Source organism: Mus caroli, chromosome 17 (genome assembly GCF_900094665.2).
Source record: "Mus caroli chromosome 17, CAROLI_EIJ_v1.1, whole genome shotgun sequence".
NCBI lineage: Eukaryota > Metazoa > Chordata > Mammalia > Rodentia > Muridae > Mus > Mus caroli.
In genome coordinates, this window is record NC_034586.1 from 58,913,558 (window position 1) to 58,937,495 (window position 23,938).

The 23,938-nt window shown below is 41.9% G+C and overlaps 1 protein-coding gene across 2 annotated transcripts in view; it reads right to left on the reverse strand.

The window, feature by feature from the left end:
* Efna5 (ephrin A5) overlaps positions 1–23,938 on the reverse strand; it is a 285,402-nt gene that overhangs the window by 37,335 nt on the left and 224,129 nt on the right. For both annotated transcript variants that reach the window (XM_021149547.2, XM_021149546.2), the window contains exon 2: positions 10,826–11,118. In XM_021149547.2, coding sequence (XP_021005206.1) covers positions 10,826–11,118 — 293 coding nt within the window. The remainder of the gene's footprint in view (positions 1–10,825; positions 11,119–23,938) is intronic.

Genomic DNA, 23,938 nt, shown 5'->3' on the forward strand with positions numbered 1-23,938 from the left:
CTTTTGTTATTTTTAAAACAGGCATTGCCGACAGGCCTGGTGGCACACTTTAATCCCAGCACTTGGGAGGCAGAGGCAGGCAGATTTCTGAGTTCGAGGACAGCCTGGTCTACAGAGTGAGTTCCAGGACAGCCAGGGCTACACAGAGAAACCTTGTCTCGAAAAACCAAAACCAAAACCAAAACAACAACAACAAACAACAAAAACAACAACAACAACAAAAAACAGGCATTGCCCTCAGATCTGGAGAGGAGGGGATCTGTCCATGTTTGAAATCTGACTTTGACTTAAAAAAAAAAATACTTATTATGAGGCTGGGGGTACAGCTCAGGGATAAAATGCTTGCCTAGCAACTGTGAGACCCTGGGTTCAGTTACTCGCAGCAAACAATCAACTGTTATAAATGACGAAATGCACAGATAAAACACACCTGGAGGCGAGCTATAAGCCAGGGCTTCGCACTTCCCAGCTCTCTCTGAGCATTAGCACTGGGGACAAGAACATCACCTACTGCACAGATGGGGATTTGATGGCCGGGAATACACACAGTGCTTGGAACCACTGAACACTGTACACGCAATAGATGCTAAATCACTATAATTGCACCTAGGGGAATAATTGTTAGTCAGGGCAGAGTAAGCTTTCAGCTAAAGGTTGAACTCTGCTTTATCTAATTTAGTCCGGGATCCACCACACAGTCTGAGACATGGCTGAACTCACTCTCTCCCAGCAAGAACTTCAAGCACTCTGTCAACAAGCAACATGTTTGGGGGGTTCCAAATTAAGCTCTTTCAAACCTATTTCTTAAAGTTCCACCTAAAACAGAGAAGCAAGAATTTGTAAAATGGTGGGGACCACAGAAAAGGTCAAAGCAAAAAGCACCATTGCATATGATGCAATCCATCAGTTCTGACTTCAATAAGAATTGGGAACAATTCTTTACCTTGGTAGAAAATTAAATTTTAAAAATTTCCAGAAGAACCAGGGGAGGCAAATCTGGCTTAGAACCCTGGTTTGGAAGGTAATAGAAGTGGGTGAGTTGAAGCAATGCACCTTCATTATTTTAAATTACCCAGAGCATGTTATTTGCTTTTAAAGGATTTGCATGCTAAAGGGATGCTGCTAACTGCAGAGTGAAACTCGGCTTACAGTGATGTAGATAAAGCTGGTCAGAAACACTGTGCATTGGTGGAAATAATAAAATAAAATGAAAAGATATTATCATCGCAATTTCTAACAATAATAGACAGGTTGGCTGTTTTCCAATTCCGTGATATTTTACTTTTGGGGCTCAGAAGGAATTAATATTTTGTAAAGATTTTAAAATTTTAAACTAAGCCTGGATATTACATTTATATTAAGATTTTGTTCCTAATGTGGATTTTATGCAATCTACATAAAGATATTTAATGGGAAAAACAGGCTGTTGCCAAAGTCCACATGTTTCCCCTATTAAACTGAGGTGAGCCGCATCTCCAGGAACCGTATTTCAAACTCACAGGATACTCAGGATCTGAAATAATGAACGATAATGCCCCGTTCTCTGCATTAATATTAAAGAAAAGGGAAAATAGAAAACTTTATAGCCACTATCATCTCTCTGGACCATAAATCTCAAGTTTTGAGAATTGCTTCCCAAAAGGGTAGGGAGCGGGATGAGTTGTGAGGAAACCTCGGAGCCTAGAGTTATTTTTTAGCCAGCCAGGAAAGCACTGACACAGATTTCTACATATATCTGGCTGTGAAAAGTCTCATTTGTGGTGATTTATATTTCTTCATAAAGAACTCTGTAGATAATATAAGCCTGCTGCGAGGCTGTATGACAACTTTCAAACCAAGAGTTACAAGACCATTCTGTTAAAATAGAGCAAGGAGAGATGAGTGAGAAGACTGCAGAAATGGCAGGGGGGGGCGGGGGTTCTGATGAAAGACCACAACCCCATTATGCCCACACGAGCTGCATTCAGTCAACTTTCATTGTGTGTGTGTGTCTCTCTCATGGAAAAGATTGGGGTTCTCTATACTAGAAAGGATTCAATGCCCTTCCCCCCCTACCCCCAGCAACTGACTGTGCATTTGATGTATTCATGTTTGTGCAGTTCATAACAAATGGCACTTAGACATCACCTCACTGAAGTCCGCTTGTCTTAATGACTTACTAAGGGAAGCACAGAACAGTACGCTGACAACCCAAAGTCAATGAAATATAAACACTGTTATTCCACGTGTCACTGGTGCAGTATTGCCATTTCTCCTGGCATCTGTTCTATGTAACACCACATGTACATAAAATGCAGGAGCCCACCAAACGGTGTTTGGTTAACTCTGAGCCCAGATGAATGCATTCCAGGCTTACAAGTCTGAGAACTGCTTGGTTCTCTGTGAGACTACACAATTGACATAGAGAGTTATTTCTGGACACGTGGCCACATTTGACATTGGGCTAAGGGCAGGAGAAAGAAAGAACAATCTTTTTAATTTGTTTCCCTTTTGGTGTTTATTCGAAGCATGGTAGGGGGAACTAAAGGGTGAGTAAGTGCCATAATTCCTTTCTGTCCCTCAGGAGATCAGAACTCCACACGCTGTCTCCATCTCATAATGGCATTCTGCATTCTCAAAAGGACTACAGAGAAAAAAACAAAACAAAACAAAACAAAACAGTTCTGATGTTGAACTTCTTATCAGAACGTCAGCCTTTGCAAAACGCAGACAACAGGAAGCCTGCTCAGGAGTCTTTGGCTGCTTGGGGTTGATACCATGAGTAACCTCCCATCAAGTCCCAGTTACTCAAGAGTTGTTAGAGGTTCCTTTGCAAAGTTCCAGGATGCTCTCCATGTCAATATGTACGGAGCAGCTATGTTCACACCAGCTCCCATGTCCACAGGCTGGCACTACATTCTTTTTTCTTTTAACATCCATTCAGCAGTGTTCTTCCTCTCCCCTCCTCCTTAACATCTCTTTTAAAAACTCTAGCTTAACATCTCTTTTTGATATAAACGTTTTTTTAACATCACATTTGATGGAGCAATGGTGTGAAAAGGTTAAAAACAATAATGGAGGGAGTCCTGAAAACCGCCCTGTGGTCCTATCAATTGCTTCCCCTCTTGGACTCACTAGGGCCACCTGAACTGTGGAGAGAAGCCACCACGAAGCCTAGATACTCTACTCATGTCCAGAGTGGCTGAGACCACACCACACACACTCATTCAGAAGGTTGACACAGCATCTGGTGATAAACAATTGTTTCCATAAAAGAAAATTACAATTATCACAGAAAAAATATTCAGAGGTCCTCAAACATCTTCTTACAGGTTGTTTATTTAACTTCCACTTAAGGACTCTTGAATCCATTCATGTTTTCCTGTAAGATGGCCAGGGACATCTTGAACCAGAAACAATTCCCTAAACTCATTCTTTAAATGAAAAGGCACAATCTTGTAGGCTCACAAGAGACCTGTAAAGTATACAAGGAGAATAAAAATGACTATTATCAAAGAGGAAACTAATGCTACCACTGAAAAGAAATGTCTGATGTCCAAAAAATGGACAAAAAATGGTCACTTTCTATTCTAAAAATGAAACAAAACTCTAAAAAGCTAATTTTTTATTTATTCTCTAGGAAATACTAAAATCTGTCAGTGTTCTAACAATCCCGTTGACTTTCTCGTGTTAACATAAATAGGTCTCGAAATACCATTCTCTGAGATATCACCTTAAAAAGACAAAACAAAAATTGAGGAAGTGATCTAGTTTTTGGTAAGTGTTCTACTAGAAGTTTCTGTTATGAACACCTTGAATCTTGGAACAGTTGCTGCTAAAGAAAATAATGCCAAAAGAGCCCAATAAAAAAAAAGCCAATAACAAAGACAAAATGTGTGTGTGTGTACACATATGCATGTGTACACACACACACACACGTACACACACACACACACAGAACAAGCTAAACAAGTATAGAGATGTTAGTTAAAAGAAAATACATAGTATTTCCCAGTTACCTCTCCTGAGAGAATAAAACAGTGTGTATGGTTAAAAAACTATTATCTTCCGCTCCAATAATTGTGCTACTTTCAAGTTTTTCAATTTCAATAAGAAAATGCATGAAAAAGGTGGATTGGTGTAGACTTCCAAAAGCCAAATAATTCTTAATGTAGATTAACCAATGGAAGCCACTGCAAATCCAGTTTCTTATTTCAAAGGCTGCAAGTCATTTTGGACAAGGAATATTAAATACACCCGTTTGGCAGGTTGTTCTTTAACAGACAGTTCATTCCCTAAATCTAAGGAATAAGAAAGACCATGATGAAGAACTCTTATTCTTAAACCCGTTTTACAGACGCAGAAAAGGGGAGTTAGACAATGTCCCCATGGACACACTAGCATTTAGGACAATAGGTGGGGGGAGGGGGGGCTGGAAAGCTGGCTCAGTGGTTAAGAACAGTGGTTGCTTTTTCAGAGGACCTGGGTTCAATTCCAAGTACCACATGGCCGCTCACAGCTGCCTGTAACTCCAGATCCCAGGAATCCAGCGCCCTCTTCTGACTTCTGAGGGCACTGCATACAGACACAGACAAAATACTCCTATACATATGATGGTAGTGTGCACCTTTAATCCCAACACTGAGGCAGGCGGAGCTCTGTGAGTTTGAGACCAGCCTGATCCACAGAGTGGGTTCTAGGACAGCCAGAACTACACAGAGAAAGAAACCTTGTCTCAAAAAACAAAAACAAGAACAAAAAAAAGCAAAACAAAGAAATAAACAAAGGAGTAAATAAACCTTTAGGAGAATAGGAAGACTCAAGCCCAAGGCGGCAGTAACCAGAGTTCATACAATTTAGCAACAACAAAAAAATTTAAGCCACACTCTACTCCTCTTTGATGCCATGTTTTTTCTACAGAATTAAAAATACTGCCAAGAAACTGAGCTGCTACAGAGCATGCCATACAAATATTGCCATACAAAGGTTTTAAAATTAATCCTTTCCCTGTATGGGGTAAGCTATTATGACACATACTCATTCAGGTTTTATTTACTGGGCAGCTCTTCTAGGTGTGCTGCTTTCTACCATGTTTCTTTGAAAATACACATTTTTTTTTTTTTTTGGTTCCATCAGTATCATGCATGGCTAAGTGGATTCTCTTGTATGGCTGAGCCCTCACCTGATTTTATAAACACTTCCATAAGAAATTATTCTTGGAGTCCCAAACAATTCACCTACAGAAAAGCCTTTGGAGCCAACTGGCAAGGGAAGGAGTTTCCTTTATATTAATGCTCTGGCTTTCTAAGTATTCTCCTACCTATAAAAGGTTGTTCAACAATCACGCTGTGCAATGTTTCGGGAAAGAATCTGGGTCCTTAGGAGAAACCACATCTTAGGAATGTAGGCTATTTTGCTAACAAAACAAACTGTGTTAGGACATATCAGAATTGTCTTGCAGCCTAAGACAGAGCTACAAACTAGTAAAGCACATAGGATATTGACAGTGATGTTGCAGTCAAGGAACGCTAGCTATACTGTGGATTTATGGGAAATGTGCCCATGCATAGAATGTGTCCAGGGATGAATTAGACGTAGCAAAGGCCACCTCCCTCTGCTTTTAACTGTCATTTTCAGGAAATGGGGCTTATCTATCATAAGCTGTTCATTAAGAGTCACTAATTCAGAGTCACGTGGATAATCATAACTCAATTTGGACACTGTGTACTGTATATGCAGCCAAGTTTGGACTTTTGTCTTAGAAAATGCAACTCTTCTAGCTTTAGAAGTGACCTCGAGTGACAGAGCTAATAGTCTATCTTCTAGAGATGGGAAAGCATCCTTTGGAGAGCTTAAGGTGCATACGTGTCTCTGCTCTCTGTGTGCAGAGGTGACAGGTAAGCCACCACACCTGCCCAACACTCATATGGGTTCTAAGGATCCAAATACAAGGCCTCACAGTTGTCTGGCAAGTACTTTATCCACTGAGTCATCTCCAGAGCCCATTTTCAACCTTTTAAAATTAGAAACGTATATTCTTCCTTTTGAAGTACACGAGGCCTTAGATTTAATCTTTCCATTTCTTCTGGCCTAGGCCCCAATTTCTTCCCCATTAGTTACTTTGTACCTACATGGACCCTTTTCATATTATCTGACCTTTATCTCAATTTCTATATATACCACACACATGCACACACATGCACACATACAATACATACACATGCACTCACACATGTGCATACTACACACAAACACACGCATGCACATGCAATGCACACACATGCACACATACCACACACATGTACTCACACATGCACACGCCACACACAGATAGGCACAGGCATACGCACGCAGATACACACACATGGAGGGCAAAGAAGAACACTATATCACAGAGCCATTACGATGACAAAGTTCCCCAGAACAGTCCTTAGAACAGAATATATGCTCTGTAAGCACTATTTACTCCTAGTTATTGAACATGTTCTCCATGACAAACAATATAATACATGCCACAGGGCAGAAACAGCTATGAACAATAAATCATAAATATTTAATGTCAGGAGTGATGAGTGCCTGAGGAAAATAATTGCACAAGACAGTAAGAAGGTAGAGAATGATAAAGAAGGTGTTACATTTATATTTTGTATTTAGTCTTTCTGATAAAGACATTCCTCAACACATCTCTAAAAGAAATGAGGAAAAGGGACATGTATGAGGGAAGGGGACACTGGGGTGTCCAAACCTCAGCACTGGGTGTGCTGCTAGCCACACAGACTAGGGTGGAGGACAGAGAGGCTGCTGCAGGGAGATCAGCGAGGATGGGCATGGGAAAAAGAAGCACACAACAGCCACGGAGCTCCAGCGGGCAAGCTCAGATGTGCTAGGGTTGGGGGGCAGCAGTGCTGGGAGCTGTGGTCTCCCAAGGAGCCCACCACACTAGAGGAACAGAGACAGCAGTGTTACAGAGCAGGACCCTAGCACAGCTCTCCACCCTGCATGTTTTCTCATCTCCCCTTGGGTGTTGTTTCTTGATACCTACTAGGCTCCAGCGCTGGGCCATCGCACAGATGTTATCTCTGAGCTGAAGCGGCAGACCTCAGATAAAAATTAATAACATAAGGATATTAAAGTTCCAAGTGATTTCTGAAATCATTCATTTCAGCCACGTATTCTACAGATGTAGACTCGGAACTCCAGCGATATTAGATGATTTAGTCAAGTTCAAATAGCTCATTACAGCAACTGAAGGGCCAGGTAATCACTGTGTTCAGCCTGCCCCCCCCCCCCCAGCAAAAGGGTGCCTTCAAATCAGTATTTCTATGGACTTTGAAAAATAACTTAATGTCCTTATTTTAGTGATTTCTTTTATCTCATTTAGATATGAGAGCAGAAAAAGTTTGTCTAAACGTTTCTCTATAGGTTAATATTTGTGAGAAACATCTTCAAAGTATTTTTTTAATTTCTAAAATTTCTAGTTCCTCATTAAAAGTGTATCCTTTCAACATTCAGATTCAAAGTTGTGGCCTACTAAATATGTAGGACAACCTTTATAGCCACTGATGTCATGGGATGTATTAGGGCCATGGGCAAGGGGTTGACCATGCCTGGTATGAAGTCTATATGAATGACTTTAACCTTCGTCAGCAGACTGGCAGTTCTGAGAATCTATTACTAATGATAGAAACACAACTTGAGGATGTCAGTCTCTTAGGTCAGAATCAGGAGCAGCCAAAATACACTACAACAACCTGCAGCTACTCCAACCTGCAGCCTGTTCCCAGGTGAAAGAGCAATGGTAACAGAGAAGTGCTCACTCAGAATGAATAAAGGAGCTGGAACAGCTAAGGATACTTTGTCTCGAAGGTAAAGCAGACACTTCACAGAAGACAGAGTCAACAGTTACAGTTCCTTAATTTACACAATGCAAAGAAATTATAAAGAAAAAAAGTTCTTGTCTAAATGAAGAGGATATTCCTAAGAACTCTCTGGTTTGTATCCTGTCTGAGTCTAGGTACCCGTGCTATGAAATGCCTACCTTTCCTCCCCAGCAAGTCTGGGTTTAGCTGACTCTGGCATCCTACCTCACGGCAGAGCATAAACCTAAAGGAAGACAGACACTAGGCTGGGAGTCTTCCTGTTCCTGGATCTGCAGAAGTGAGGTGAGGAACCGCAAGACTCGTCCCCTTGTCCTCACAACTTTCTATCATTTCGACTATTGGGCAGTTTAGCTTGTTTCTGAGATGGGCGTTAAGGAGTGTAAAAAGAAAAAAAAAATGCCATTTCCCAATCATTCTGCGCCTCCCACACATCTGAGGAGAACGGCGATTCAACCGAGGGCCAATTCTCCCCCAAGAATCCTGTGCTTTAATTATGAGCAGAGCCCATGAAACCCGCTAAGAGACACATCACACTAGCTCCTCCGTTGGTCTCAGTAGTGAGAGACAGGGGAGGCTTTCACCATGGGGTAGACAGGGAGGAACGCTATTGTGGGTTGAAAACATGGTTGAAAATTCCATTTAATTGAACACCAGGCCACTGTGCTTCTTGGAAATGAACATCAATTCGCTGCTTAATTTTGTGCTATTTTACCTTTCATTTAAAAAAAAAAAAAGTAATTTAAGTTAAACTCAGCCGAACAGCAAAAAAGCTCTTGATATTTTGAAGCATTTTGGAACAATTACTTTGACAGGAGCCCTTGACAGTTAAATGACTCTGTTAAATGAATGTTATAGAAGACACATAATGATCTTTAGCGAAATATTGAATTTAACCACAAATGAGGAGAACCTAGTCGTAAGCATACAGTGTCTGTGAATACTGTCTTGCTTACGAACCTCAATGGATTCTAAAACTTCTAATAATCATGCAATCAGCCAGTTAGCTGGTGAGCGTGCCCCATTTTGATGTTCTCTCTTTATTTTTGGCTTCTACTTTTGTTGGTTTTTAAGTCCCGAAAAGTCAATAAGATATTGGCTCTGAAAATAACTCCCCCTTGGAGCACAGCATCTCGCAGTGGGAGAATTAATGAAATTAAAGCTATCCTGCCACTGAATGCCTTCTCGTTCCGTTCCCTCCTTTGCTGAATAGGATTCTTTCAGAAAGGGGGATCTCAGAGAGGCTGGGAAAACCAGGGGTCAGTGGATGCCAGGGTTTCCTGCATCTGCAAGACTCAATTTTCCTCCTCTTATTTTTATGGACTTAATGCGAGATGGTATCAAGGCTTTTTACATGTTTTCTCATGACTAACAACTGAAGTATGAACCGAAATAATAAAACTGGTGCTGTTCAATTTCCTTTTAAAATTCAACCCTAATATGAGAGAGAGAGAGAGAGAGAGAGAGAGAGAGAGAGAGAGAGAGGTGGCGACGGCAAAATCCGACTTGCTATAAAATTCTGTTTTCTGAAGACGGAGGGGAGCTAGAAACCTCAGTGGATCTGAACCGTGTGGGTGGAGACATTTGGATGGAAGAACTGAGTCAGAGAAACAGGAATGTTCTCTATCTTGTTTGTCTGGCGAGCTGATGTAGAAGGATGCCAAGCATTTAGAGTGGTATCAGGTGGATTTCCACACAGACAGAGCAACAATACTTCCCGATTCCTGAGGCTGGTTAAACTCAGGTCTTCCTGAGTCCCTGCTGGCCCTTCTATTCATCTTTACCCAGTAGCTGTTCTTACCTGAATTGCCTCTTCACAAGTCTGCCCCCTTACTAAAAAAAAGCCAGGAAGTGTCTCCATCTCTCTCACACACCCATTTCAGAGCCAATATGAGCAGTTCCATAAATGTGCCGTAAACAAACAAGTTTTCATGTTCAATAGTGAACTACATGGGGAAGGCTAAACTATTAAATACATTCGATACTAAAAAGGTCCAGCTATGCCTACTGTAGTTCTACCATGGGCCAAGAGACCTAACAGTTGGTATCATCTAGAACTCTGTTACTCAATGGGTGGTCCATGGGCCAGCAACATGAACACTTTCTGAGAAGTTTATGCATGCCTAGTCTGAAGTTCTACCTCAGACCTCCGGTTCACATCTGTATGACAACCAGTCCCCCAGGTATCTCACACAGAGTGAAGTCTGAGAAACATTCAGGACTAATCCATGCCAGTGTCACATCTGAAAGAGTAAGGCTGCTTGGGATGGAGAATAAACCTGGCCGTGGCACTGTGATTAATGCGGTCTGGTCCGCTGAGACCATTTAGAGCGCTCTCGGGACAGTCACACAATGCTCACAGGTGAGAGACCAGTTCCCCTGGAACTCCTCCTAGATACTTCTTCACACTTGCCTGTCTAAAGACACAGCTGCTCCTAATCACTGTCTGCTCTCCTTGTTGCAAAGCAAGTATTTATCGTCAGCATGCTGACATTTGCAGGAGCTAGGCCTTTCTCCACTTAAACTGTGCCTGTCTGAAAGAAAGGATGTTGCTGACACCTGAATAAGAAAGCAACGACTCCAAGTTATGTAAATTTAATTATTTCCTTCAGTTTTTTTTTTCTTTTTTAGGAATCTTTTTTTTTCCTTTCTCCAACATTAAAAAAAAAAAAAGAAAAATAGTCCTGGCAATTTTCATTTAAAAGAAATAAATGTCGGCAGTGGTTCACTGCACAGGCTGACACGGGGTTTCATAGAGGAAGAGGTGCCATTGCTTTAATCTAATTTGGGCTCTCAATTCCCAGCTAATGTATCTAGGGATCATGATGTATGTGTTCACAAGGAGACATCTGTAACACAGAGTCCAGCTCTGCAGTTCTCCAAAACACAGGTTTAAAAAAAAAATAAAGAAGAAATCAGTCAAGAGTTTTGCAGCTGCCCCACAACGTAATAAATCTCCAGGTACTCACAGATGTAGAAATACTCTCGGCCTGGCCTGAATTCAAATCCTAAAGAAAAGGGAGTGAAGAGCTGGAATTTTTCCGAGAACTTCAGCGGTCCGTTTGGGGAGTGAGGCCGGTTACATTCCCATCTCTTGAACCCTTTGGACGTGTGGTCGCAGGCACTGTACCCATCAAAATTCACCATGTACAGGACGTAGCGCTCAGTCTTGTCTTCTGGGACAGAGTCCTCATAGTGAGGGCAGAAAACATCCAGGTAGTCATTGATACAGACATCAATGTGGTAGTCACCCCTCTGGAATCTGTTGGAAACAGAAGGAAAGAACACGGTAATTCATACCGGGAGGTGTTTCTGCTCGGAATCTACAGTTGTATCCTTCAATAACTTTGGAGATCAAACATTTAGTATGAAAAGTCTTCACTGAATGCTTAGGATTTATAGCCTGATTTGAAATGTTTAACACACACACACATCACCCCTGCAAATACCAAATCCCGCTTCAGTTTAACTTTACAAAACTATGGCTTCTCTGTTTTAATTAATAACTTCTCCCAAACAGCTGAAATGTATTTCACAGGACATACTGAAGTGGGAATCGGGAATCATATGGGTAAATCTTTCTCAGCCTAAAATGGCGGCAGGAAAGCGTACCAAAAAAAAAAAAAAAAAAGCTTTTGTTTTTAGCTCCTGAGGAAATTCTTCCTAAGCCCTCAGAAAGGTTCACCATAAAACTGTGTTCCTGCTGAAATACAACGCTCATAAAGTGCCATAATCTTCACGCCGGACAGTCAGTCTCACATGAACACTTCCCAGTGATGATGAGCGGGTCAATTCCATTTTTGGCCATCTCTAAATGTTAGAAACTTTCTTCCTATATTGAGCATAAATCTGCTTCTGTGGTGTAATTTCTACCCACTGATCCCACTCCTGCTGCCTGGAGTTACAAAGGGCGAATCTAATTCTTCTTCTGCAAGGTGGTCTATAAAACATTCAGAGATGTCAGCAGTCTCTGGGATTCTCCTTTCGCTTTCCCCACATGTGAAAATCCTCACCCCTTTGGTTATCTCTGGGATGATTCCCAGACTCCTTCTCGTTCCAGGATCCTCCCACGCTCTCCAGTTTCCCCATGAGTTCTTGAGATGTAGGACCCACTCGTGAGACTTTCAGCACCTAGGAACGAATGTTCAACCTGGGAGAAATAAGACTACTTTCCTTCTCGATGCTAAACACTCTCTGACAAAGATTCCCTTTGGAGGGACAGCATTGCTTAAAAAGGAAACTGATGGTTGTACTCATTGAGTGGGCAGAACCGGCTTTAAGACTCGGATCTGATGACGTCATACATCATCCAGAGCCTCAGTTTCCCAACGAATAAGATAGGATAACAATGAGAATCCGTCCTGCTGGCCTCCCAAGGGCCCTCAAGTCTCAGAGGAGGAGGAGGAGGAAGAGGAGGAGGAGGGGGCATTGGAAGAAAACCTTGAGGTTTCATCAGGAGCATCTGCATTTCAATGAGAATCCTCTCTCGTGGGCCACTTCTTGCAAAGAGAGCCATACGTGTTTATTTCTTTGTGTTTAGAATGGTCGCTCATTTCCCTCTTCTTCATTACTGGTGGACAATGCTTTGTCAAGACACAAGGAAAGACTTGCTTTTAAAAGATTTCTGAACATCAAGGTAACATCACTGCTTAAGTACAAAGAAAAGACATTGCAGTGTTCAGATAAAAGGTGCTGGGCTATGAATCATCACCACTCAAGAGTAGCCTGACAGCATTGGACGAACGCCAGACAAGAACTGCAGCAGAAGGCGATGCCCAGATGCACTTTATACTATTATATTATTATTACAGATTTTAAAGACATTCAAGGGGGAAGTTTTTTTTTCCTCTCCCTAAGTGTCATTCATGCTAGCTTGACTAGCATGTGAAAGTGCTTAAATTGAAAATGAAAACTGTAGCTACCTGGGCACACCCTGTTATTCCTTTATTCTGTAATTCCGTTATTCTACAATTAAAAGCCACGGTGTCACGTTGTTATTATTATTATTACTATTATTATTTCAGGCTCAGTTCATCTTTTCCATCTTTGTCCCTGTTCATGTTACTAGAATCTTAAGGAAGCAAACTATAGAACGGAAAACCCACTCCACACTGGGTTGACTGGTATTCCCTTCAGGGGATAGTGTGCTTTTATGTGAGATGTGTACATTACTGAGGGTTCTATTTTAAACATGTGATTCTTCTAGAGACTAATATTCCTACTCTCCGATCAATAGCCGAAGACAATAATCTATCATAGTCAATTCACACTTCTGCTTCAGTTCCTTGTTTGTCTGTCTTTTCAGACAGGGTGTTAGGTGGCTGAGGCTATGCTAGAATCTGCTCTGTTGCCAAGAATGGCCTTGAACTCCTAAACCTCTTGTATCTGCCTCCTAAATGATAGGATTATAGGCTTGTCTGTCTGGTTTCAAGTCTTTAATTTGCACAAGTTTGTCTACTATTGCATGTCAAAGAATAAGATGTGTGTGTGTGTGTATACACAAACAATTACTAACTGAAATACATGAAAGTTATTGTATAATGTGCTCAAGTATAAAAGAGAAAGACAGCATGAGATATCCTTATTTTATACCAAGCCCTCCCCGATTGGGTACAAAGTGGTCATGGCTTTCTCACTGTGAAGAAACTCACAAGCATGAGTTAACACTGAGCACTTTCTGTGTGACATTCATTATTTCAGTTAACGTTCATCACAGCACCACAGAATACCCACTGTTGTTATATCCATTCAAAGGCAAAGAAACGGAGTTTAGGGAATCACATGACATACCCAGTGTTCCTAGCTAGTAAAAGGTAGAGGGGAAAGTGACCTGGGAGCTAACATTTCCTAAGAGATTAAATTGCTAACGCCATGTCCATAGGTCCGCTTCACAGCCCCTAGAGAGACAATTCTTGTTGGGGTTCCAGTCCTCTTTTCCATTCACTGGCATAATGAGCATTTGCTGTCCTCGAGATTTGTGTGTGTTCTACATCTATGAGATACATATACTATGAAATACTCAAAACAACTAGAATGAGTAGTTAGAACATGTTTACATTAACAATCAGGGGGAACATCCGGAGAGGACATTATCCTCTTAGCTCCATGTTTCACAGTATATAGGTAGTGGGGATAAAATCAGAACCCAAGTCATACATGGTTCTGAAGCATCCTCTCTCTTTGTAACCACGAGGGCCTCACAGTAGGACAGCTCCACAGTTATATATAGCAGCTTCCCTTCTTACAATGGCAGCCTCTTAGAAGTGTGGGTACCAGTTCGCTTCAGGATGCTACCAATAGAAGTCAAGCCCTGCTTCTCCTCCCTGCCTACTCACTTGACTCCAAAATCCTAAACCAGCAGCTGAGGGGAAGCCCTTAACTCCTGCACATTCTAGTCTTTCCCAGAAAGAAGCATTCTCAGGCTCAGCAGCCATTCATATAAAGGGATCTTTCTCCACCAGGAAACAGCTTTCCTGAGCTTGGGCTCACATCAAAGCAGAAATACACATCTAGAAAGATTCTAGAAAGACTCTGCATGCCAATATTTACAGATGCCCCAGGACACTTAGCCACCTCCTTAACAGGTTAGCCAATGGTCGAGAACTTTCCCTGCAAATGTCTCCTCTTTTTTTTTTTTTTTTAACTTTCTCTAATTTTACCACTGTGTCCAGCAGTGGCCTTTGAGATCCTTGTATCTGGTTAGGAACTATACTATCTGGCAGCCCACCCATAAGACCGAAGTCATTCTTCTTCCACTAAATTAACTCTGGTTCATAGCACAGAAGCATGAACACTCACCAGACTTAGTAAGGAGATTTCATCTGCAGAAAACACCATCGTAACTGTTCTCACAATGTAAACATCTCAGGAGCCAGAAACATCTCGCACATCTAGAAAGATGACCCCTGCTCCTCCCTGGGAGCAGGCTGTATTGTATGTTGTGTAGAACAACATGGCTGCTCGTTGTTCTACGTAACATACAATAATATTCTACGTAACATACAATAATATTCTCCTACAGCAGAAATATCACACATCTAGCAAAATGGAGCAGTAGGTTGGTTGAGGATTGATGTCAGCTGTATCACAAAAGGTCCATTTCACTTGACTAAGAATAAGATTTGGAGCTGGAGAGATGGCTCAGCGGTTAAGAGCACTGACTGTTCTTCTAGAAGTCCTGAGTTCAATTCCCAGCAACCACATGGTGGCTCACAGATCCGATGCCCTCTTCTGGTGTGTCTGAAGACAGCAACAGTGTAACTCATATAAATAAAATAAATAAATCTTTCTTAAAAAAAAAGAATAAAATTCAGCACAAAAATTAAACCCCTTTAATCATCCCCAATACCCAGAGTAAATTATCAATTATAGTAAATTATAAATTATATACTTGATGGAAGCTGGAGAAAATGGAAGCCACCCTACTGGTTAAAGGAAAGGCAACGTGACCGTGGAAGCAAGGCATTATGGGAGACCTGGGACGTACACCTCCAAATGCAGTTGAGAGGATATGTCTCACAGAATTTGGCTGCTGACTTTTCAACACATGGCCAAATTTAATCTTGACCATCAATTTAAAACCAGTGTTAATCTCTCTTCCCTTAGCTAACCTGTGCAGTTAGAAGTCAATCATGACTTGAATCTCAAAACTCAAATCAAATGTAGACAAGACACAACAACTGTCCCTCCATTGAGTTCTCAATAGTGTGCCCTCAAATGTGTACTGAGATATGAACTGGAGCATCATTGTACGGCACCAGTCAGCTTGAGGTATAGCATCTCTGTCCTATTGACCACTTTCTTTTCCACTCTGGGCCACTGAGCAGTGCAACATCTAGTCCTTGAGATTTTGGGTTCTTTATCAGCGGAGTTCTTAACTTAACCCCGTCCTTTGGTGACTCTTTGTTAAAGCAAATAGATCTGGCGCAGCTGTCGTTTGTCAGTGGGCGCTGTTTCCTCACTGACCTTTCCTCCTCCCTGACCATATGCCCTGGTGTTGTGGATCTTGACAGATAGAGAGAGCAAACAGAGACAAAAAAGAGGCAGGCATCATCCTGGGCTCTAGGATACAGTGCTGCAGAGACATAGTATCCCTCCAGCCCCATTCTCCTGTAGCATGCCCGCTCGCTCTCTATCCATCCTCCTTGGCTGGAGCCAAAATGCATTTCATTTTAGTAGCTGGAAAAGGAAGGGGACGGTGCCTATTTAAAACATTCTAAATTGGCCTTTAGCATATGTTGCTGGCACAGCAGAGAACCTGCTTCCAGGGAAATACGTAGTGAGGTATTTTATCAGGCGGCTCCTGAGTGAAGTGGCTCCCCTCCATAAATACAGAAACAGCATCACTGAAATGAGACAGTGCCATCAGAAGTTAGGGAGCTTCGGGGCACCCTTTTTCCCCCTTCGGGTAGTGTCTCAAAGAATTCCACAATGAAAATGTTATCTCTCTCCAATCGGATGGCTGATGACTACATTTTAGATGTATTTTAACATGTCAGGAGGTGATTCCTATTTGAACAGGACTGAAGCTGTCACTTCTTTAATTACGGGGCGACCTAATGGATTATGTTCTGGAGCTGAAATGCAAAAGAAGGATATGATTTATGATCGAAGATTAAGCAAATTTATCAGCTCAGGGTTCCTCTCGAATTTTAAACCCAATCTAGAGCGAGTACGTCTCTACAGCGGCTGCTTTTCAATTCCACTAGTTCTGATTTAAAGTCTAATTACAGAATAAGATGTGTCTGTTAGCCAGAAGAATTTCTCATTCGTCCCAAAAGGACCTGATGGGCCCCCCGTAAGAGACGCAAGCTTCTGTGTTTTACTGTGCTTCTGGGCAATGGGCAGAGCAGCAGCCCTGTTGCATAACATGCCTCCCCCTGGCTCCTTCTGCTCTTTCTTGGGGCACAGAATGCAAGCCTTATGGTCCCTACCCTAAATCTGAAGATGTTCTTTTTTCATTTTTCCTGCAGAGGTTAAAGCATGAAATATAAACAGCAAGTGAAACTTGGCACAGATAAATGGCGGTGGTGGCAGCACCGAGGGTTGAACAAATATTTTGTTTTGCTAATTTTAAACTTTCCCCCCTCTCGTCTGGGCCAAAACGGGGGTATCTTTGGGGTGTGTTGGTAATCCGCTTTCACACCAGGTTCTCAGAGTTTGACCTGTAGATCGTTTCAGCGCAACCAGATGGGTTGAAGCTGATGATGACCGTAGTAATGGACAGCACTGGGCTGTCTCTCTCTTTCACGCTTGGCAATGTACCAGCATCAACTCCCAATTCTTCTGAGAGAAGTGGTGACTCACAAAGCAGAGGGAAACTTGCTTCCATGTGCATCTCAGGGATATGCAAGTCCTCCTTACTCTTTTGCAGATGACATTCAGTGCAGAATAAGCTGCCTATATATGCGGTGCACGTGCTAGCAGCTTCTGCTGCTACATTGTATACCTTTCCATCCCATGACGTGTAAGGTACTGATGAAATATTTGCTTTCCAGATTTAAGGGCTGTGTTGATCCATTCATGAAAATGCCAAACAGAATCCACTGATGTGCATGCTTTGTTAGTGAGGAGCTCTGTGGCATGGCCACTCTCATTAATTGTTGGTAATATTAATAAGATAACAATATTCCTGGCCGGATACTAAGAATCCATCAGCATTGCAATACACTAACTTGTGACTTTGGATTCTCTCTCTGTGCTATGTGTGTGCGTTTTAAAGTCCCATATCTGATATCAGTTACCCATATCAAATGGTAGGTATGAATCTTAAACAGCTCTAGTTTGTGGCTAGTCTAATATTAGGCACATTAGTCTGAAATTTAAAAAAAAGGAAAATTGTATTCCCTGTGAGCAGCACCTGCTTCAGACATAAGACACACAAAATGTTCTCTCTTCCCGAGTTTTAACTCATTTGGAGTTTTGTTTTATTAGCTTGACAGAGGAGCTCCAAAGGAAACAAAGCATTAAATGGGCAGGACCTAAACAAGACTTTTCTCTAGGAAGGGACCGGGTATTTTGGGTGACAGTCTAATTGCTTTTAAGCCCCGAGTGAAGCCTGAGGCAGGGAGCCAGAGTATGTCAGTGTCAGCAGGGCCAAGTCAGCCTGTTAACCAAGCAGGGACCTAACAGGGCGGACACATCACAGATCATGTCAAATAGTTTTCAAACGGGGATTTTGAAACAAAAATAAAGAATTAACATCTGGCACTCAGTGTGGTCTTAACGTGGGTCACGTTTACAGTGCAGAATAGACTCTTTCTCACTCCATCTGCTTCCCAGGAGAGTCTCACAAAGCTGGGGAGCAGGCTCTAAGCCATCTGGAGTTTTAGGGCCTCTTAAGTACATGGGGCAGAATCCCTGATGCATATATACAGATTGACTAAGAGTAGGTCCAGAAAAAAAAAATCACCAAGTAGGTTATACAGCCAATGTCTTAGGAACAGACTGAATGACTTGGTTATGATCATGGTACGTGGGAGTCTATCAGACCAATAAACCACCCACCAAGCTGCTCACTTCTAAGCATGCCACTCTATCCGCTGTGGGATGGTAGCATGCCACTCTATCCGCTGTGGGATGGTAGCATGCCACTCTATCCGCTGTGGGATGGTAGTATCTGGTAGTATGCTGCTCCCTCTTCTTTTGTCACCAACTCAAGGAGAGCTTTGTGGAAAATAATGATTTGATACTTTTTAACTATTTGATAAATATTAAGTGAGATACCTGAGCTGATGGTAATTTTTTGAAAGTTATCTTCTAAGCCCTAGAACACCCTGGTGTTCAATAACTGAAATCTCCAGGACCTATGTGGAATTGGTCTATATGAATTAATGGCTAAGCAAGCAAGACACAATAGGCAAGAAGAGAGGAAGACTATCTATGTTTTAGGACTATTTTTTACTTTGACCCGTATCAGCCAAAAGGGAACATGCGTGCCAAGGAATGACAATAGTAATAGCAGCTCACAGAGAACTTCAGTTTGTAGAACGGAGGTCGGTGTCTTCACTATGCGAGATGGCCTGCAAGAGGTGGCGAGGTTCGTGGACCACTTAAGACCTTCGAGTAGCTGGATAAAAATCTGACTAGGCATTAGGTTAAGAAGGGAAAGGAGGCAAAATCTGGAATGTCAAGACATTAGATGTTCACTGTCATCATAAAAAGTATTGAATGCATCCAAAGGAAATGGGTAGGTTTGGGGGGGGGGGAGGCTGGGTGTGCCTGTAGGTCTTTTATCTACCATCTCCTTGATGCTGCAGCACCTATTGTCAGTCACCCCAACCACTGGCTGAGTATCTACACTTGGATGTGTGCCCAAAGGAGGGAAACTTTAGCTGAAAACAAGGTGATTTGTAAAGCATGTAATGATCTTGTGGATCCTGTGTATGTGTATATATACACACATATATATATGTATATGTATATGTGTATATATATGTGTATATATATATATATATATATATATATATACCTCATACCAATAAACTCTTCTAGAAATTTCATACAGGGACTTTATATATATATATATATGTGTATATATATATATATATACACACACATATACACACACACACATATAAAAAAAGGTCAAGATCATGAAACCAAATAACGGCAGACTGCAAAAAGAGAAAATGATAATCAGGACTGTTGTTCAAGCAACGCTAGAAAATTATGCCTAGCGGAGGAGGCAACTTAAGCACCTAAGGCAGAATGAAAGTTTCTCTCTTGTCATTAAGTCCTCTATTCAATTACCATTTATCGGGGTAATTAAACACTGGAAAGTGATGCCAAGCTAATTGTTAGATTATGATAATTACATGTCTTTGCTATGCTACAGCTGATCAAAATAAGATGTGGTCCCGCGCTCTTAGCCGAGGCTGCTCTGTAATCGGCAGACTTTTGTACAGCACCAGGCCGTTTATTACTAATTCATTACAAATCAGGCGGAGAAGCTTATTATTTGTAATGTCGCCCCCTCCTCCCCAAGTCTCCTGGAACAAGACTCCCAAAAGGTTAAGCACAAACTGCTGCCTCTCATTGGCCCATTTCCATCCCAATTACACAGCTGAGCGGCACTGGGTGCCTCTATTTGAGAGGGTTCAGCAGTCTGCTTCACAAAACCCTGCAGCCGCCTCTCACACTGGCAGGAACACCCAAGACTCCTTTCAGCCTCTGCCAACCACTGTTCTCTTCTGAGTTGTGTCCCCGGCAACCAGAAGCTGGCAATCCAGAGGATCTTTGGGTCTGGAGGCTCCTGTCTGCTCAGGTCAGGACCGAAGCAGGCAGGGTTTCGGTGCAGAGAGATGGGGAGAACAGAAGCTGCCTGGCATCCAGGCTCTCGGAGGCTTAACCGTGAGTGAGGAGAGGAAATCAAATCTCTCCAGCATCCCACTAGTTACCACCAGGCAGGGACTCCGATCTCTGGGACTATGGGCCAGAATTAATCCATTGTCCTTAGTCTCCACCAGGACACAATGCTGGAGGATTAGAAACATCTCCTTCTACACCTCCCCCAGCAACCTAGGCCATTGCTTTGAAGGCCGGCAGGTAAATAGGCATCCCCCAGTTTTTATCTTGGGATTTCTTAAGCTCTTCCCTAAAACGATCGCCACCAGCGCATGCTGTCTGTAAAGCAAGCACCAGCTTGAAATGTATCAACCTGTTACAAAGCACCCATCATGGTCTGCAGTCCACTCAAGACACAGGGTTTTTTGTTTTTGTTTTTTCCTTCCATATTTGCTGTATTATACACTTAATGTATCTCTATGCCTAGATGACTTATGTTGAAGGTCTAAACTTCTACATGAATGTATTTGAGACAGGGTCTTTATGAGAATAATTAAGCTAAAGGCGTTGTAAAGGCAGAGCCCTTATCCAATGGGATTAATGCCCTTTTAACAGGGATCATCAGATGGTCCCTCTGTTGGCCATGGGAAGATTCCTTGAGAAGGGAGCTGATCATAAGCCATTTAGATATCCCTAACCAACACTGCTGGGTCTTGATATCGGACCTTCTGCCTCCAGAGAATAAATGTGACTTAATTACTTAACTTGTCAAGTCTATTGTAGTTTGTAACAGTAGCCTGGGTAATACTGGGTCTTAAACATAAAATAAAAGAAAGTAGAATGGTTTCAAGTTATAATACTATCGGTGACTATAAGAAGAAATAATGGGTAGTAAGATGATGAATGCAATAAAGAATGACCGAAAATGCTTAGGGAAGAGGGGACTGAGAGGAAAGGGAAGAGGGTCGCCTTAAACCACTGTTGACACACACAGAATACAGAGCTCCTTAAAAAAAAATCTATGAGCTGTTCCAAGCACAGAAGACCCTCTATTTTCCTAAGCAAGGATAGTTTCACCTCTGAATTTAACTTACAGAACTACAAAAGCGACTGTGCTGTCACCCAGCAACCTTGCTGTCTTAAGGTTTCAGCTGGGCTTTCTCTTAGAGACAGACCGAATGGAGGTGTTATAGAAAAGTCACTACTCCATTTTCTCCTCCTTGACCCTGCAAATTAAAATAGAATATGATAGCACCCTTCAAAAATTATAGTAAATGTGTCTTAGCAACACAACAAACCACAAGGTACTTCTTAATATCAGAACATAGGAAATTGCCATTTAATGTACATGTTGGCAGATAGCCTGTGGCTTAAGACGGGGAACAGAGTACTATAGGTCATCACATAAACGTGGGTTTGCACTATTATTATTATTATTTCTTCCCTGAAGTTATTAAAATTATATTCATTCATACAGCTGACTCCTATATTTACTTTTATAGCCTGGGCCACAGAAAGCTATAAGCAAGAATAACCCAACATTTAAAATAAGAAACAATTGCTCTATCCCAAGCAAATGTAAGGGGAGGTGAAGAGACAACCAGTTCATGATTTGTTTCTGAGAAACAGCTCCAAGCACTTTGGGGAATCCTCATGTACTATAACCGCTCTCCCTGCCTGAATCCCGTTTATCTCAGTGACTGAGGCTAGCTGATGTTTTTTCTCCAACTCTTCATTTTAATAAACACAACTTTCAAAGATACACTTTCAAAACTGTGGTTCAAAGCAAGAGAATGTGACCTTCCTCTTGAACTCCCAGAAGCTGTGGAACAGCTTGCTACAAGCTTTGAATAAGCCACTTGTCCAGGCCCCCGAGTTTCAAAGGACATGAGATACAAGGTTGGTGAAATGACATGGTGATAACGGGCAGTCCATGCCGGCCGACAAGTCAGCGCCAGGAGCTTCGAGAAGAAAGGGTCACAACTGGCTTTCCTCAACACTCGGCTGGACAATCGCAGATCCCAAAGTTCCACCAAGTGCACATTATCATTTTATTGCTACTCAACGCATTCTTTCTTCTCTGAGAGAGAAAACAAAACCAAACAAAAAAAGTGAGCTAGGGCCAGTCAAAAACTCGGCGCTGATGAGCGAGGTCGCAAACAGCAAATGGGTTTATGAAACCTGTGGTAGCTGCTAAGTCAGTCTAGAACTGAACACACAGAATCTATGCCCAACATCCGATAAATGTGACTATAGCTCGCTATTCGAATTATTTACAGAAAAGGCCAATTCCATTTGTTGAAGTTTTAATTCAACATCTGCTTCCTACCTCGTACATGCCAAATACTTAATTAAAATCATAACCCATTTTTATATGCTAAAAGGAACTTGTAGGGTTTTTTGTCTATCCTAAAAATTAAATATACAATACACCCTTCAACCCTACCTCAGAGAAATAGGGTGCAAGTAAACAGGGGATGCACTTTGGAGAATCACATTTACAAGTGCTGAGAGAAATACCTTATCCACCAACAAAATCCACAATAGGAAAGAGCTAAGATACCAAAGACAATAAGAAAGGCAGAATGTCATGGTCCCTAAAAGTGCTGGTTTCGGTGGTACAATAGCCATAACTACTGACCAGGTGGGTACCAAAAAACCACACTCCACAGGATGGATGAAGGGCAGCATCCACAGTTGGTACCATCAAGCCCAACCTGGCGCATGTGAGCTGTGAGGGCCTGTCCTGGCTGGCGGGCCATGCGATACGCTTCTTGATCTGGAAAACAAAGTAACTTCCGCTTACAGTGTTGAATTTTCAAAAGTTTCAAGCTATCCTAACCCACTCGGAGGAAGTGAATAGAAAATTAAGGCATCTAGGAGCACATAGTGTTTTTGTTTTATTTTAGTAAAGATTTCTGGTACTAAAGCTAGAAACATAGACTTCTATGTGTGAATCACTTCTAATAGAACATCAAATTTAGCTTTGTTAACATTTCAAATCAGAGTGGTGGCTTCAACATATACTATGTCTAAAGAAGATGGATATCGCCTGGCAATGGTAATACACGCCTTTACTCTCAGTACTTGGGAAGCAGAGGCAGGTGAATCTAGGTGAGTTCGAGGCCAGCCTGGTCTATGAGTTCCAGGACAGTTACATAGAGAAACCCTGTATCAGACAAATCAAAACCTAAACCAACCAAACCAAACCGAGATTCATGGCTGATGATATTCAGAAGTAAGTGAAAACATGAAATACTGTCATTCCCTGACAGGTTACTTAAAAAGTATACTCCAGGCCATCACTGGAAAGAGAGGCCCATTGGACTTGCAAACTTTATATGCCCCAGTACAGGGGAACGCCAGGGACAAAAAGTGGGAGTGGGTGGGTAGAGGAGTGGCGGGGGNGGGNANTGGGGACTTTTTGGATAGCATTGGNAATGTAAATGAGGAAAATACCTAATTTAAAAAAAAAAAAAGAAAGAAAGGGGAAGGAATACCCCCCCCCCAAAAAAAAAGTATACTCCATAGGAGGAGGCTGTGTTGGAGGATACTGTGTTGGTTCAAAGGACTAGAAAATTTATCAGACCACTCCAAAGTGGACATATCTCTCTTGGCTTTCTTACTGGTAAGTTAGGACTCAGCATCTTCAAGCACGGCTAAATAGGAATCCCAGCACTGTGTTCACAGCTACGTAATTACCACGTACACCGAGGTCCTCCCAAATGCAACTTTAACATTCTGTTTGACTCAACTGTCACCACTGAGCTAGTAGAGAAAAAGCAGTAAGAGGCCTT